This window comes from Mustela nivalis (assembly GCF_964662115.1).
Source record: "Mustela nivalis genome assembly, chromosome: 7".
NCBI lineage: Eukaryota > Metazoa > Chordata > Mammalia > Carnivora > Mustelidae > Mustela > Mustela nivalis.
Window position 1 is genome coordinate 65,985,165 of NC_139026.1, and position 17,382 is coordinate 66,002,546.

The 17,382-nt window shown below is 42.9% G+C and overlaps 1 protein-coding gene and 1 pseudogene across 3 annotated transcripts in view; one reads left to right on the forward strand and one right to left on the reverse strand.

Annotated features, from left to right (window-relative positions):
* LOC309868497 (liprin-beta-1-like) overlaps positions 1–3,528 on the reverse strand; it is a 111,981-nt gene extending 108,453 nt beyond the window's left edge. For both annotated transcript variants that reach the window (XM_082738421.1, XM_082738423.1), the window contains exon 1: positions 2,527–3,528. In XM_082738421.1, coding sequence (XP_082594547.1) covers positions 2,527–3,398 — 872 coding nt within the window. In that variant the 5' untranslated portion in view covers positions 3,399–3,528. The remainder of the gene's footprint in view (positions 1–2,526) is intronic.
* A 4,352-nt stretch (positions 3,529–7,880) lies between these two features.
* LOC309870250 (MANSC domain-containing protein 4 pseudogene) lies at positions 7,881–16,942 on the forward strand (annotated as a pseudogene). The gene is made up of 4 exons: positions 7,881–8,479; positions 10,168–10,703; positions 13,693–13,827; positions 16,302–16,942. The product of its transcript is annotated as an MANSC domain-containing protein 4 pseudogene (transcript).
* Positions 16,943–17,382: the final 440 nt, after the last annotated feature.

Consider the following 17,382-nt stretch of genomic DNA (forward strand, 5'->3'; position numbering starts at 1 on the left):
AGATTCCAGGAATTTGTTATTTAGGACTACTGAAAAATGCCTGCTAAGAGAGGCACATCTATGCCAAGATGTTCAACATAGCATTTTTTAAAAAGATCTTATGTATTCGAAAGAGAGAGTGAGCGAGTGAGAGAGCACAAGTGTGGGGAGGGGCAGAGGGAGAGGGAGAAGCAGACTCCCTGAGGAGCAGGGAGCCTAACATGGGACCCATTCCAGGGCCCTGGGATCATGACCTGAGCCAAAGGCAGATGCTTAACCCACTGAGCCACCCAGGCATCCCATTATAGCATTGTTTATAATGGCAAATAGAAGCAACTTAAATGCTCACGAGTAAGGGATGGGCTGATTACATTACCATACAGCCAAAGGCTAGAATACAGCTCTTAATGAGTGAGACCGCTCTATGTATGTTGATATTTGTTGATACAGAAAAAACTCTCCAAGTGGAATTGTCATAATAATCAGCACAGCCTAATCAACCTATGGTAAAAATATATAGAAGATGAACAGACACCCCTACATGTACACACATACAAACATTTTCCCCTAACAATTATTAACATACTTATGTTTATATAAATGTACATTTATAACATATATTTACAAATGTATAATATATAAATATATATCAGTAGATACACATATCTTCCACTCTGTGGTTTCTCGTGTCATTTGTAATTTTTCTAAGCATGTATTTACGAATTACTTGAATACCTTTTTTTTTTTTCCCCTGGAGGACATAAAGAATATTCCTAAAAAGAAAAAGAAAAAAGAAAAACGACTATCAAGGATTTGTAAAGAAAGAAAAGGGGGCACTGGAGTGACTCAGTTGGTTAAGGATCTGACTTGATTTTGGCTCAGGTCATGATGCCAGCATCATGAGATCAAACCCTACGTCAGGCTCTGGGCTGGACACGGAGCCTGCTTAGGATTCACTTTCCCCCTGTGGCCTTCCCCGCTTCACTAAAAAAATAAGAATTCTGTGAGGTGTTATGTTAGAACTCAAGCTGGATGTGGGGGTGGAGGGGTTCTGTTGAGCAGCAGTTGATACAGCTGGACACACGTGTGTAGAGGTGACAGACAACCGGCTGGGCCTTCCACCCCAAATCTGAGCACCATTCATAACCACTGAATGTCCCTTTGTTACCTCAATTAAAGCTTGTAGAATTTGCCTAAAAATAACACTTCTGATACCAAACCTTAAATACAGTATCATCTCAGTGGTATAAATAATACACTAAAAAGGGCTTGGAAGAAAACATGCCAATCTCTACACAGTATTGCCTCTGTGAGGGAGGGAGCAGGAGAGATAGTCTTTCTGTTTCTTGATTCTTTTCCATTTTCCACTTTTCTAAAATAAGTATGTATTATTTTTATCACCAGAAAAAAAAGAACACTTTCCAAAATGAATTTCATGTTAGAGTAGAAATAAAGCCACTGTTCCCCCCACCCCCTAGGCTGGGGTACCCTTAAGTCAAGTATGTATGTATAATGGTCTTCCCATTCCAGTTACAACTTTCTTTGCCTGGTGGTGAGTCCCCCAACTACTTGTTCCACACTTCAGGGTAGGGCCCATGTGGGGGTTGAGATGGATACAAGAATAGCAGAAAAAAGGGTATTCCTGTCCTTTCGTGGATCATACTGATTGATTCTTCTCCCCACTTAAGTGTGAATGGCTCTGGGCCATCTTGAGTCCTTCCATCTTTCTTTCCTACCATCTCTTCCTGTATCTGCTCTGCTCTTTTTTTCTTTCCTTCTTCTTCCTTTTCCTTTCCCACCTCTATTCCCTACTCTCCCTTGCCTCCCCTCCTCCTTTACCTGTCTTCATGTCACCCAAGGGCATGTTGGGAGGGATTTGAGGATGGGAGGGGGAAGGTTGGGTGCACTGAAACGTTCTAATTTTGTAGGTGACCACTGCCAGGCTCAAATTTTAGAACAAAGACGAAACTGTCTGGGAAGGAAGGGAGATGCAAAAGAGAGGATACAAAATAAAAAAGACAATCCAAGGTACAATTCTAATGGTAATCTGATTACAGATTGGGGCCCCAGTGTGGAAAGATTCAAAGTCAATAACAACAAAAATCCTCCCAAGACCGCATTACAGGTCACTGCCCAGTCTGTCACTGTAATCAGGATTAGAGCCTAAAAAATTAAAAAAAAGGTAAAAATGAAAGCAAACTTAAAAAAAGTTTTCCTTTACAGTATCCTTCCAGGAAACCACAGACATCCCCCACCCCACGCCCCCCAACTGGGAAAGAGGCAAAAAGGCAGTTTGCCTGAAAGAGCGAGACCTGCAAGGAAAGTACTCGGTTAGTTGACCTGGCGGGGGCCACTTCTTCCTCGCAAGTTCTCAGTTCCTTGGGAACTCTGCCAGAGTCCAGGCCAGCGACACTCCTGAAGATGTCTTCCCACTTCAGCAAAATCTCCTGCGATTGCCCAGCAAACATCAAGGGAATGAACGAACTAGTGAGCAAGTGAATGAATGGAACGGGAAAAGAAGCAGAAGCAGCCCCGCTGGGCGCTTACCTCTTCTGGTTCATGGAGGCCACCTGGAGCCACTCATTGGTGCTGGGGTTGTAGGAGTGCGCAGCCGAGATTTCCTGGCTAGTGATCCTATACCCGCCCACTATGAAGAGGTAGTTGTCCAGGATGGCAGACCCGTAACCCCTGACGTTCACCAGGTCGGGAGGAAGGTTGTTGGCCAGCGGGAACCAACGTTCGGTCATCTCCTCATACCTGAGCATGGACGGGGGCTCCCCTTGGTAGGGGTGTGGGGCCAGGGGGCCCCCCAGGAAATCCCCCAGGGCTACAAGAACCGGAGTCCCGGTCATCCGGGCCTCTCTCAGCCTCTGCTTCAGGCTGACATCCCCGGGGGCCTGAGGAGGAGCCCCCAGGAGGTGGAACTGGGGCTTGCACCGCACCTCGTGGAAGTGGACGACCATGAAGCGCAGGCAGGCCTCCTGCAGGTCGGGCAGCCCGTACACCTGCGCCAGGCGGTACAGCTCCAGGCAGTTGGTGAGCCGCACCTGGGACAGCAGCAGCTGCAGCAGAGACGTGACCTGAAGGAAGGAGGCCGCTTCCACCAGCTCCGCCAGCAGGCTCACCTCGTCCATCTCCTCTTCCTCCTCCACCCCGCCGCCCTTCTCCGCCTGCGGGCCCAGGAGCCAGCCTTCGCGGGCCCCGCCGGCGTTGATGAAGTCCAGCACCAGGCGCAGGCCCGGGGCGCTGAGGCCGCGCAGCTGCTGCACCTCGGGGCCGCCGGCCTCCTGGCTCAGGGCCTCGCGCATGCCGGAGCGGTAGAGGGCGCGGAAATAGTCGCTCTGCTCGATAAGCTTCCTCTCGCTCACCGGGTAGCAGCGGTCCTCCAGGCGGATCTGCACCATCTCCTCGGCCGACATGGCTGGGGGGCCGGGGGCCGCGGGGGTGCCCGCCAGCTCTGCGCGCTCGCCTCCCCGCCCCCACGCGCTCGCCGGGTTCCGGGTTGGGCGCGCCGAGGGATGGCGCCGCGGAGGAGGAGGGAGGCGACGGGCCGCCGCCCGCTCCCGCGTCCGCCCAGCCTTTCTGGGTCGCGGCGGCGCCCCCGAGGCAGCCCCTCCTCCTGGTCCCGGGGGCGGCGGCTCAGCCTCGCTCCCCCGCAGCGGCCGCCCTGCCGGTCTGCTCTGCCTCAACGCCACAAAAGGCCGGGTTGCCGCGCGCCGGGCGTCGGGAGGCGGCCGCCGTCCTCGTCCGGGTTGTCCGGGCCGCGTCCGCCGCCGAGGGGATCCCAGCCCCCAGCCCGCAGCCTCCTGCCACGCCTCGCTTCTCACTTCCGCCCGCAGGACCCCTGCCGCCCGCCAGACCTGCGAGCGGATCCGTTGTCGGGGAGGGCTGCGGGCCCCGGCGCTCCGGCTGCGGCCACGCCCCCGCAGCCTCCCCCGCACGCCCGGCGCAGCGGCTCTGCGGCCTGCGGGCTCCGCAGCGACGCGCGGGTTGGGAGGGGGACTGGAGGCGAGGTGAAGCCAGTCCGCTGTTTCTTCCGCGCTGCTTTACGAGCGGGGTGACAGAGAAGAGAAGAAGAAACAGGTGTGGGGGGACCGGGATGATGGGAGTCGGGGGTCCTGGGAGTCAAAATGACATCACATCTGGGATCGCCCATCTAGCCCAATCCGGCATAGTGTCCCGGGGCCTGAGGCACATAGGCCGTCCCTACACACGCAGGTGACACCTAGAGCTGATTCTTCGCCAGGGTCATCGTGGAGGAGCCATCTTGCAGAAAGAAGGTCCAGGCAGATGGCAGCAGGTTCTGCAGGGCTCGCTGGGCTGCACAGTACAGCAGATGAAACGGGTCGGGAAGCAGACGAGCTTGTATTTGCTGCTGGGGCCCGTTAAGTCTTTTTATGCTATTAAAAGAAAGACAATTTAAGTGAGGACACGTGACTTCTTTTAAAACCTCGTCTAAAAGTTATTGCTTTTCCTATTTCAGTTTGGTTGGGCTAGCCATGACAGATGGTCTGAGCAGAAGATCTGGCCGCCTTTAGTCATACTGGCCTACCGAGTGGCGTTTCTTGCCACCCTATGTTCCCCAGCCCATGAGGACTACTGAAGGAGGGGCAACTTCCCGGTCTTCTCTCACTGGACGTTGCAAAGAGATGAGTAAAAAGCTCAGGCCAAATAATGAAGACCTCGTGTTGTTCATGAGATATGAATTAATCTTAGAAGGGAGTGAGAGGGATACTGTTAGGTTAGCTTTGGGTAGATGGAGGGATAAGGATTGGGAGGGAACTGGCACCCTATCCTAAAAAACAAAACAAACAATAAACAAAAACAAAAAAAATTTGAAATTTTTCCCAGACCAAGATTCTTCCGTAATAGTCCTCAACTTGGGGAGGAGATGTATTTGGGCTTTGTTTTTATTATGACAAGCTTCATCTGTCTTCTGGAATGGCAAGTTGTTAAATGACACCTTCTTCATAAATACATTTCCGCTTTTTGAAACAAGTTATCTCCTACAACCGGATTAACATTTTACCTTAGCAAGGGGGGAAGCATTAAAAACCAGAGAAGAAAGATTGGTAAAGCAGGAAATCATTTCAGCACCTTTTTGGTTAATTTGTTCTTCTCACTATGTAACTTAACTGCCTCGTGGTGAGTTGTCCTCCATTATCTTCTCTATAAAACACCATGGATAAGGAACTAACATATTAAAGACATAGAAAAAAATTCTAGTGGATTCTGGCCTCCCTGGGAAAAGTGAAGGAGACAAGGATGGATCTATGACTTGCCTTATTCATCTGTTTTTTGTTTTTAAATCTGTGAACTTTATCTTTTCGCCTTGTTTCTTGGACTTTAAATCATTACTGATAAAAGTAATGATTCTCAAGCAACTTCTCACACTTCTGTTCTCAATAAGGGTGCAGTCAAGACATTCTAAGTTTCTTGGGTGTAGGCAACCATGACTTTAGCAATGTCTTTGGGAAAGTAAAGCGCCACCTCTAGTATTAGGCCTTAAACTGGCAAATTTTGCTGGGAGGCACATCCTCTATTAAAGAGGCTTGGACTTGGGATTTATTTGTGCCTCCACTGGCAACAATGCCAGATTCAGTGGGTCAGCCAAGAAGAACAGGCTCTTAGTCTCTTCCCTGTCCTTTTAGAATCTTTCACCAATGGATGCTTTTGTTTCCAAACGTCATGGATATGCCTCAGACTGGTATTTTCTTGCCTTCTAAAAAGAGACCCAAAAAAATCACAGTCAAAGAATGATGCACATCAGAAAGGCAATTCACGCACAGTAATATTATCAGAGTAAGATTAGCATGGGCAGGGAATCTGGGGTGTGAGTCTGACAATACCAGGCACTAAACCTGTAAGCTTTTTGACCCTAATAATGATAATAATGTCACTTAGGATTTGAAGTATCTTAAAAGACAAATCATTTTTATAATTTACACAATAAGCTTTCTGTTGAGCTAGAAATGCAAAGTCAAAGCAATATAAACTCATTTATAAAAGATCTAAAATATTATTTCTAAGCCTTATGAAAATATTGCTCATATATAGTTGGTGGTATAATTTTATAGATCTGTTATTGACTGAACAATGAATAATAAAGACTGGCCTTTGTGGTACTATGACTCACTTCAGACACTTTATATTTTATGATCTTTTTACAAAAGACTACAGTAAGTGTCAGACACAGGCTATTTCTTTAAGAATTTCTGGAAAATACAACCTTAATGACTGAGAAGAAAAAAAATATTTAAGTACAAGATGTTTATTACATTGTTGCTTTTAATAATAAAAAATTAGAAAACATAACGTATAATAGTAATAATAGCCAGCATTTATTGAGTATTTATTATATGCCAAGCACTATTGTCGGTGATTTTGTGGATTACAATACAATTTTTTATTTTGCTTCATAGCTGAGGAAGCTGAAGTACAGAGTAAATTTTGGTACATTCGTAGAATGAAATACTGGAGAGCCATTACAACTTAGGATAAACATGTAGATCCTTCTTTAGAAACCCTGAAAAATATAATTTTACCCTGGGTATTTAGAAAACAGTTTCTGGAGGGACAAATGGGTGGCAGAGTCAGTTAAGCATCAGGTTCTTGGTTTCAAGTCAGGTCGTGACCTCGGGGTCGTGGGATTGAGCCCTGAGTGGGGTCCATGCTCAGTGTACAGTCTGCTTAAGATTCTCTCTCCCTCCCCTCTGCCCTTCCCACTCATGTTCTCTGTCTCTAAAATAAATAAATCTTTAAAAAACAGTTTCTGGAACAGCATGAATCCATTTACGTACAATGGCATATATATATATATATATATATATTTTCTATAAAGATGTCTAGAAGGATGTTAATGAAAGTGTTAAGACTATAGGACTGTAGTTTTTATTCCTTTTTGTGCTTTTCTGTAAGTTTGGATTTTTATTTTATTTTTATTTTTTTAAATTTTTTAGAGATTTTTATTTATTTATTTGACAGAGAGAGACACAGCACGAAAGGGAACACAAGCAGGGGGAGTGGGAGAGGGAGAAGCAGGCTTCCCATGAAGCAGGGAGCCCAATGTGGGGCTCAATCCCAGGACCCTGGGATCACAACCTGAGCCGAAGGTAGATGTTTAACAACTGAGCCACCCAGGTGCCCCAAAAGTTTGGGTATTTAAAGTGAAACATATATCAATTTAATAAAAAAGCAAAACATCTTAATAAAGATTATTTCCTTTTCTTTTTTAACAAGCAAAACTGAAATATTTTCCTTTCATGCAAGCATGTGGGACAATTTAAATGACTATAAAGTAGTACAGTTCTTTAAAAATGGCTCAGGGTCTCTTGGGTGATTCTCCGTGTGTTGGCTATCCAACTTTTGGCTTTAGCTCAGGTCATGATCTCTGGGAAGGGACAGGAGATCCAACCCCTTTCATCTTTATACCACCCCCATCAGGTCAGGCTCCCTGCTCAGCAGGGAGTCTGTTTTTCCTCCCCCTCACTCTCTACCCCCACCTTGACCCCCCCATGTGTGCACTCTCTCTCTCTCAAATAAATATAAAAAAAAAAAATAAAAATCGTTCATATTTAATTCCGATTGAGCATCTTAATGTAAGTAAAACTTCCATTTTTTTTGCAGTCAGTGTTATGTCAGTGTTTTCCAAACATCTTAGTAAATCACCTGGGACGCTTTTAAGAATTCTGGTTCCCAGACTAGAACAACTGAATCAGGCTCTTGGAAGAAAAATGTGGTTTTTAAGGTAAGAATACAATCTTTGAACCCTTCTTAAGAGCACTCAGTTGGAAATAAATACAATATATCACTGCATTGCAATAGTGTAACAGTTCTCAATATTTGATAAAATCTATAAAAAGCCTATATAGCAATTTTTTATTCAGAGTTAGAATTGCTTTCTGGTTTCTGTAATTTCATCTCACATGGACAATTTTGAGACTAGATGTTTCTGGGCCACATATCTCAGCCCATTGTGGATTCCTCCCTCTGCCCCTGCAGTCCAGTTTCTATCTCTCCTTTTCAAAATATTTGGCTCCAAGAAGTTCCTGGTTTCCAACTGAATGTTTATGCAATCACCAAAAAAAAAAAAAAAAAAAAAAAATGTTTAAAAAATTTTAAAGCATGCTTTTACATTGGTATTTGGAGATTCTTTAAAAAATGCAACTTTGATCTTTACTTGAACACCATTTGACAGCAAAAGGATTAAGCAATTATGGGTTGTTCCATTATCCCTGCAGGATACATGAGAACTTCAAGGAATTCTATATCACACAAAAGAAACTGCATTTAATGTGATTGAAAGACACTGAGGGGAGAAGGTTAGAAAGCTGACTTTCTGGTTTATGTCCCCGGGGCATGAACTAATTGCTGTATCTATGGAACCTCATGGAGAAAAAGGGAGTAATCTTTTTGTTCCTCGCCTGTCCCTTACTTTGCCATCAGGAAACCTCTCTTCCCTTTCTCCTTGGAACAGACAGAATGGTCGGATTATTTGCAGGTAAGCAACTGAAACTTGTTTTCTATGAGAAGTTCAATAGAATAACACATTAATCATTTTTAGTATATTTTAGGTGGCTTATGCAGGGTTAGGAGTTAATCCATGTTATAATTTTTGCTTAGGAGAAAGTAAAATGTTTTGTTTTTAAAGTTATTCAGCCCTTTGATTATTTGCTTATTATTGATGATTAAATCATATATTTCTAAAAATTAAAGCATATGTGATAGGCTATTATTACAAAACAGGTAGAGAAATGAAAATTCAAAGAATGTTAACATTTTTGTGCCAAGTAAGTGAATGAGTCATTGTGCAAAAGGTACGAAAGAAACTGAGATCACAGGATAGAAAAAGCTTTATCTTTTTTTTTTTTTTAAAAGAGCAGTTCAGCCGTACTTTATGCCAAAAGCTGATTTTCACTTAAGCTTGGTATAAAAATGGGATAAAAACCCAACAGTTTCATATTTTGAACTACTTTGTCAACTTGGACATCATCATGGGATATGGAAACTACAACCTTCACAAAAGTGAGAGGCCATTTTTTGCCTCCTTTAGTATCTTTTCGAATGTTTTGGCCTTGCAATTGAAGTGATTTTTATTAATACTTAGAAATTTAAAACCATTTCATTTCCCTAATACACATTTCTTAGAAACTGTCCCTGCTTTAGTCAGAGATACTATGCATTTTGTATATGCTTCACAAAGAAGTATCTTTTATAACTTGCAAACAAGCCCCCATTTTGAACTTTTTTTTTTTTTTAAGATTTTATTTATTTATTTGACAGAGAGTGAGCGAGGGAGGGAACACAAGCAGGGGGAGTGGGAAAGCGAGAAGTAGGCTTCCGCTTGAGCAGGGAGCCCAATGGGGGCTCAATCCCAGGACACTGGGATCAGGAACCAAGAGGAAGGCATATGCTTAATGACTAAGCCACCCAGGTGCCCCCCCCTTCACTTTTTGAACTTCTTCACAATTTTCACTGTTATGTTTTATTTTCTCTTTTTAAAGAAAGTCTGTGGTTGACCTTTGAGGGGCTGGGGAATGCCTAGCTCCAAGAAGTGACCAGGATCCACATATCCACATTCAATGTTTTCAAATCACTGCAAAATTAATTTTTTTTCATTTTCAGTTTTCATTTACTTTCAAGGTTTTGTTGTTGTTATTTTGTTAATAAAAACAAAAAATTTAAACCAGGGCACAAACTGGTTTTCTGGTGAATGTAAATACCAGAACTTAAATCATAGGGGGAACATTTTTTTTTTTAAAGTCTGCAGTTGGGTGCCTGGGTGGCTCAGTGGGTTAAGCCTCTGCCTTTGGCTCGGGTCATGATCCCAGAGTCCTGGGATCGAGCCCCACCTCAGACTCTCTGCTTGGTGGGGAGCCTGCTTCCTCCTCTCTCTCTGCCTGCCTCTCTGCCTACTTGTGATCTCTCTCTCTCTCTGCCAAATAAATAAATAAAATCTTTAAAAAAAATAATAAAAATTAAAAAATTAAAAGTCTGCAGTCACAGGTTTCTTTAAAACCATACAACAGTCCCCTTACAAACCATGTCTTGTTTCTGGTGTGATGGATCCTTCCTTTATCTGACGTCAAGTGACTAAATTATTGTTTTCCTCAGAAAGGCTCTGGGCTAGGATTTCCACTTGTCTTTCTATTTACTTAGGAAGAGGTGTCTGTGACTATTCACTTTCAGAGAAAGAAGAAAAGCAGAGGAGAGAATCCACATCTTCAAGAGGGTAAGGGACAGAGTATCAAAATGGCCTGGAAAATGTTCAGAATTAACATCAAAAAGTCAAATGTTCACCTAGGGCTCAGCTGGGAAGAAACAAAAGAAAAATCAATATGCAGTCAAAGAATGGCTTCACTTTTCTAGAAGGTGACTCTCTAGGAGAGTCCCTTAGCAACAGCTTTGAAATTCCAGAACCTGTCCTCAACCCTGATGGTCAGCTTCGGCGTCTGTCTGGATCTCAGACTTCTTGCCCGATCTTCCTACCACGGAAATGCACGTGGCAGTGGTGGAAACAGCCTTGGTGCTGCTGCTGAGCATGGGGTGGACCTCAGACTCTCTCTGCTCACCCACCATTTTTTATAGAGACTGTTGGATCCGTCGCTTTCCAGGTCTTCTGATTGACCTGGAGGAGTCTCAGAAGCTGGGAGCTCGGTTCCTGAAGTATTATTCTGAAAGTACCGGCCAGAAATGTAGCAGGAGCTGCTGCCTTAGGAAGGATGGTAAGTATCAATGATATGCCTGAGCAAAAATCAGGAGAAACTTAGAAAATGAAGACCTAAGTAAGGAGCTCTAGGCAGAGGTTCCAGGGAACAGATGATCAGGACTAGGGAAGATGAGGGAGAGACAAGGGGATGGGGGAAGCAGGAGAGAGATTGAGGCTGACTTTGCCATTTGGATCAGTTCTGGCTCAGTTTACAAATCTGGTGATGATCCAGAGTGCCATGGAACCCACAGGTAACACAGAATCTTCTTTTCTTCACTAAAGCGCTAAATGAAACGATTTCCTCGAGGGTTAACTAACAATATTTCCACATCCCCCCAAAATGGCATATTTGGCTTCAAAAAATAATACAATAATTTCTTTTTCAAACTTCTTTTGGTGATCTCAATATTCCAAATTTTTGAAATGTGCTTGTTTGTGTTGAGCAAATGTGGGTTGCATCGAGCAAGAATTTAGATTGTTTAGATGTTTTGAAGGACACAGGTAGATATATGTCAACTAGCAAAAAGAAAGAAAATAAGTATATATTTTAAATATTCTGATTTTTTTGTCTGAAGTCCAGAATCAGAGTTAAGCATCACCCATGTCATATGATCAAGGTTTATAATAAGGAAAACATTTCATTATTGCAGAATTTCCAGTTATAATTGTCTAAAGACTACTTTCATTTGTTTTTCATTTTTCCAAGATTTTAAAGCTACTTGGAAAGAAATAGCAAAAGCAACACAATATGTTAAAATAATTCTCTTGGTTCTTCTACACTTTCTTTCCATGGTTTGATACTGACTTATTAATTGCCAGTGCCTCCTATCCAAGTACACATGGCAGATTTCTGGGATGTGTACTGAGGCTACCCAAGGGTGTAAACTGACCACAGTGTGAGAAGCTGTCCCGGGCGAAGCCCTAGAAAGTTAATCAGGCACACAAGAGAGCAATTAATTTTTTAAAGGGAATTTTTTTTTTTTTTACAGAATTTATTTATTTGAGAGAGAGAGAGAGAGAGAGAGAGTGTGTGTGTGTGTGTGTGTGTGAGAGAGAGAGAGTACAAGCAGAGGCAACATCAGAGGGCAAGGAGAAACAGATTTCCCGTTTAGCAGGGAGCCCAATGCAGGGCTTGATCCCAGGACCCGGGATCATGAGCTGAGCCAAAGGCAGACGCTTAACTGACTGAGGCACCCAGGTGCCCCAAAGGGAAATTTTTTGGAAAAGGTTGCCAATCTAGATTCTCACCTTAAAGATGCTTCTAACTCCCATAAGCCTGAAGGGAAGGTGTGTGGGGGGGTGTGCCTTTCAGCATTTTCCCATGGTATCCATTTACCTGACTGTCCATCGCAGGGAAACTGTGTCCTCTGGACTTCCAGAGATACTTTAAGCATCCAGTAGAATTCCATGATTTTAGAGCCTCTGTAGCTTCCAAGTTGTGGTTTTCTTCCTCCAGAAGAAAGGGCACGAACACACGTCTGTTTTTAGCTGGAAGCCAGAACTTTAAAAAGCCACAGTCCTGCAATAACTAACCTGTTCAGAGCTGGAACTCTAAACTGTACACGAAGAGGAATATAAAACTTCTTTTAAAATTGTTCTCTTTACAGCATCAACTACTTTCTTATCAAAAATTTAAATGTCTAAATTTGAATCTTTTTTAATCCTTTCCCTTAAACTTGACAGTCCAGTCTTTAAGGAATGCATTTGTAATCTAAAATGTATCAGCAATGTATTATTCATTGAATTCTGCCCTCTTCTTTATCCTCCTGGCTGGCCCAGAGGTAACGGGGGAGGGGTGGGATAGAGCTCCCCACAGTTAACCTTACACAGAAGCAGCAAAGGTTTGGCCAACCACAGTTCCACAACAGCTTTAGGGATACTCTGAGGTCTGGTAATTGTATACTATCCCTCTGTAATCTTATTTTATTAAAGAAGTTGATACCTTTGGTCAATGGATATTTCCCAGCGCATGGTTCCTACTACACTGCAGCAGGAGGAAAGTCTGTTTTGTACTTTAGGGAGGACAGACTGGATACTGGCACTCAGCAAATCAGACTTAAGGGTTTCCAGAAATAACATGATGCATTTTATGGAGCAAAGTTATTTAGGAGAAGGGGGATAGCATCAGTGACGTACCCCCACCCACTAGAATTCCAAATGTTCACATCCTTGTCAGTGGACTCTCTTCCTCTTTAAAGGACATTGAATGGGCTTTCCATTGGATGTGTGATTTGCAAATGGGGCTAGTGCTCCCCTATAATCAGGGTCAGGGTAGCGTTCACCTGGCCTGCTGCCTTTCTACCATCCGGGCCTCTCCCAGTAATTGCAGTGTTTGCCTTCCCATGACTCCCTCTTTTGTTACAACATCTGTCACTTGATTTTTGTTTTTCTTTCTCTGGTGAACTCTGGTGCATTAGCATTCTGAGAGGGCACTGCAACTAGAAATCTGATAAGCCCCAGGGGCTTCTGTAGCCAACTGAACTTTTCATGAACATAAAATCCTGGGATTGGAAAATGATTCCAGGTAATCCTGTGTGGAATGGAATGTGTGAAAGATTAGAGAAAAATCCATGGACAGTTTCTTTTATTTATTTATTTTATTATTATTATTATTATTTTTTTTAAAGATTTTATTTGTTTATTTGACAGAGAGAAATCACAGGTAGATGGAGAGGCAGGCAGAGAGAGAGAGGGAAGCAGGCTCCCTGCTGAGCAGAGAGCCCGATGCGGGACTCGATCCCAAGACCCTGAGATCATGACCTGAGCCGAAGGCAGTGGCTTAACCCACTGAGCCACCCAGGCGCCCCTGGACAGTTTCTTTTAAAAGGGCATTTTCCACATTCATAGAAACAGTTACTGTAGTTCACCATGTTCTGTGAGATGTCTGCACATAGCCCTGCAATATACTGGTGTGAATGCCATGTTCTTGGAAGAAATAGAAGCTACTCAGAGCTCTTCCAGCTGGGAGAAACCAAAACCACCTGCAGATGCACTTTTCCTTTCAGTTTCCTGTAACGTGGCTGTCTTCTACCATGATCCCATGCATGACAATGTCAACTGCCTCCATGTTCACTGCCCCACACTGGAGAGCTGCATATTAGAGCCTGGAACCAGTGCCATTTTATACAACGTAACAGAAGGTAATGATTTGTGCATTTTGTGTTTATGCTGAAGAATGTTGGTAATGCTCTAGTAGAGATGTATAACCTAGAAACTGGCTGGTAACAACCTGAACCACTATTTTCCCATGATCTCTAACTGGAAAAGTTTTGGGCATCCAGGGCAGAAAACTACAAATAAATTTGCTCTAGTTTGGCATGCTCAGCACTGATGAATTCATTCCAGATGATAACAAATTGTATGTGATCAAAGAAGAGCTTAAGCATTACCTATATTCCAGGAGCCCCTAGCAAAAGCCCAAAAAGGCATTCCTAATAGTGAATACTGTTACGCTGAAAAAAACAAGTAAATTAAAAAAAAAAAAAAAAGAAGGCATTCCTACTAGAGGGGCTAAGCGTACTACTAGGAACAAAGAAAATGCTTAGTGGCAGTTTTGAGGTCTATGGACAGACACTGTATACAAGGCTTCTACAAAGATTGATGTCAAGGACAAGGAAATGCACTTACTAACATACATTAGCCTACCAATGGTCCCAAGATAACCATTATTTTAGATAAATACACATTTAAGCGTGCCTTGCCCATGTATACAAACACATGGTACAAATTGGTAAATGTGAAAGAATAGATTTTTGCCATCCGGATACAAAGGCGCTAAATTTCGTCATTGGTTTTATTTACTGAACACCTAATTCAGGCCAGGAGCAGCATTGCAGAAGATGGCAGCTGTATGTCTGCCCTCGAGTTTCTTACAATCTAGTTGATATGACAAGGCTCACAATTAGTGTAGAACCTAATTAAATACAAAAATGTGTGATACTGCCTCAAGTACAAGCACTCAAAAGAAGAGGAGACTAAAGAAACCTATGTTCAGAGGCAGCTTCGTGGAAGAGGCCAGGCAGAGGCAAGACAAGGAGTTCTGTATCACACGATGGGAGAGTAGAAAACAGATCTGGCTACAAAAGGGGCACTTTCGGGGTTGCAATGAAAATCTGGGTAAGGATAGGGTAGGCCAGGTTACAAAAGTGTTTTGGACAAAGCAGTGTTTGGACTTGACATTGTCAGCAACAGAGAACCAGCAAAGGAATTTAGTGAGAGAATGTTATCATTAAAGTGATGAGTGTGATTGTCTTTAGTCTGGAAAAATAATATGCAGGATGCGAATTAGAATATCTAGTCAGGGAAGCATTAGATCTGGAGAAGGTGACCATAACTGCAATGAAGAGGAGGGATGATTACCAGCACATTGGGAGGGAACCAGATAGGAACCACTTTTTGGATGAAGGAAAAGAAGAGAGTGGAGTCCAAGATTGCTCTGCAGTACATAGATTCCAGCTTGGGTGATGGAAGATTGGTGAGGTCACCGAAAGGGATAGAGCGCCAGACAAAATGATGTTGGCTTTGGGACTGTTCAGTGATGACATGAGATGTCTAGGTGGGAACCTTCAGTAGACCACAGGAGCAATGAGACCAGGGACCGAGAAAGAGGAAATAACAGGTGATGCGGATTTCAGTGCCACTGACATAATGGTGACAGCCGATGAGGATACTCGTGTGTGTGTGTGGTGAAGGGGTGAGATGAAGGGAAAAGAGAACAGACTAAAGATTGTGGAAAGCACACAACCAATTTGAACCAAGGAGAGAACCAGCTAAAGAAAGAAAAAATGAGAAACAGGCAATCTGAGATAAAGTGTCAAGAGAGTCTGCATTCCAGGGAGTCACAAAAGGAGAATTTTAGGGAAAGGATGGCCAGCAGGATTGAGGGTAAAAGAGAAGTCAGAACAATGAGGTGGCCAGGAAATATGGAAACTACTGATTATCTCAGAAGCATAATTCTGACAGAATAGTGTGGATGGAACAAGATGGCAGAAGGCAAACAACAAAGAAAGGAAATGGATATCGTTATGTTGAGAGGGAGAGAGGCAGAGAGACAGAAACTGATAGGAGAGACAACTGAAAAGCTGTTGAGAAGTTTTTTCCCCTCCCCTTTATAGACAGAGCAATATTTGCTTGTGTCTGAAGTCAGAGGGAAAGGAGTTCCTTTACAAGAGAGAAAATACTGAAGACAAAGTCATTACCTTCAGGGACTGGGAAGGGAGGAGACAGAGGGCTTTGCTCATGATTTTGAATACAGTTATACTTCTGTATTATTTATTTTTTTAAAACTTTAAGATGCTTCATATCTCAAATGGTTACTGCTTTTTTTGCAATTCTTGCACTAACATTGGCTATTGTTACCCAGAAGCCCCGGCAGACACAAAGAATCCTCCATGATGGAGCCAGCTGTTTGTAACAGAAAGTGTTCTTGAAAGTTAAGATAAATTCAAATGTGGCCAGGACGTTTCTAAGCCTTCCAGAAATATGCAATAGTAGAACTTGAACTTAAGCTCAGTTCACTAACTTGGTGGCAAACCCAAGACTTCTCCAAGCTGTGCTTTGATATTCTCTCCTTGAAATAAAAAATAAAATGAATGATGCCTTATTTATCTTTCAGGTATAGATCCAGATTTGCTGGTTTTTGAACAATCACGTCCCACATATCTAAATACTCGTTCCTCATCTAACACACGGGACAGACTAAGGATTTTAAAAGCTACGCATTTAGATGAACAACAAACCACAGTGATAAACCAAATGCTACCATCAACCACACATCAAGATTTGGTTGTCAACACAAACAGTACTAGGTATTCCAAGGAGTTAACCACAGATTCTTGGGCAAAACTCATTTCCCTGAATAACTCCATTACCACAGAGGTAAATATGGTGTCACACAGCACTGATTTCATCAATAATCCAGATAACAAGACTATTTCTCCTTTCTTTGTTCCCATAGACACAAAAGCTTTTCATAGGCCTATTCCATCCCGACTCAACAGTAGCAAGCAATTACTAAATAAAACCAAGGGGTCCAACAGCAGAAACCACACAGCTGAGAATGAAGACATGACACCTGATGGGGCATCTGTGACTTCAAAGATGTGGCTGGCTCCAGTGGCCCTCTGTACCTCTGTCATCTTTCTTTGCTGTTGTATGATCATCCTAGCATCTGGATGCTGGAGAAAGCAGCAGGGCCAGTATAAGCCAGGGCAGAGAAAGGCAGGATCCAGGCATGTCAAAAAGTTGACACTCTAAAGAAGAACTCTTAATAGTAAAAGTTACAAGATTGTAAGCTTTCAAGGGTATCGTTTTTAGTTTTCTGTAAGACAAGGGCTGTTTGTTTAAAAAAAATAAATATTGCACAGGATTGCAAGGCCATAATCTTCATAAACTTAACTGCTTTGATCATTTCTATTTTGTGAATAGTCTACCCTTTGCCAAAGTTCCAAAATTCTGACCCCTGCACTTGTTTAGCACAGTGTGAGAGATATACTTCTAAGTGCTATACATGTATTCCCTCATGGATATAATTTTATGAATTAGATATACTTTTTAAAATGACTATAGTATTATTATCACATTTTACAGATGAGGAAAATGAGAAGAGAGAGGCTATCTTCCCTAAAGTCACATAGCTTAATATTAGGGAGGGCAGGATTTAATAGATATCTGGTTCAAAAGTTCATGCTGGAAAT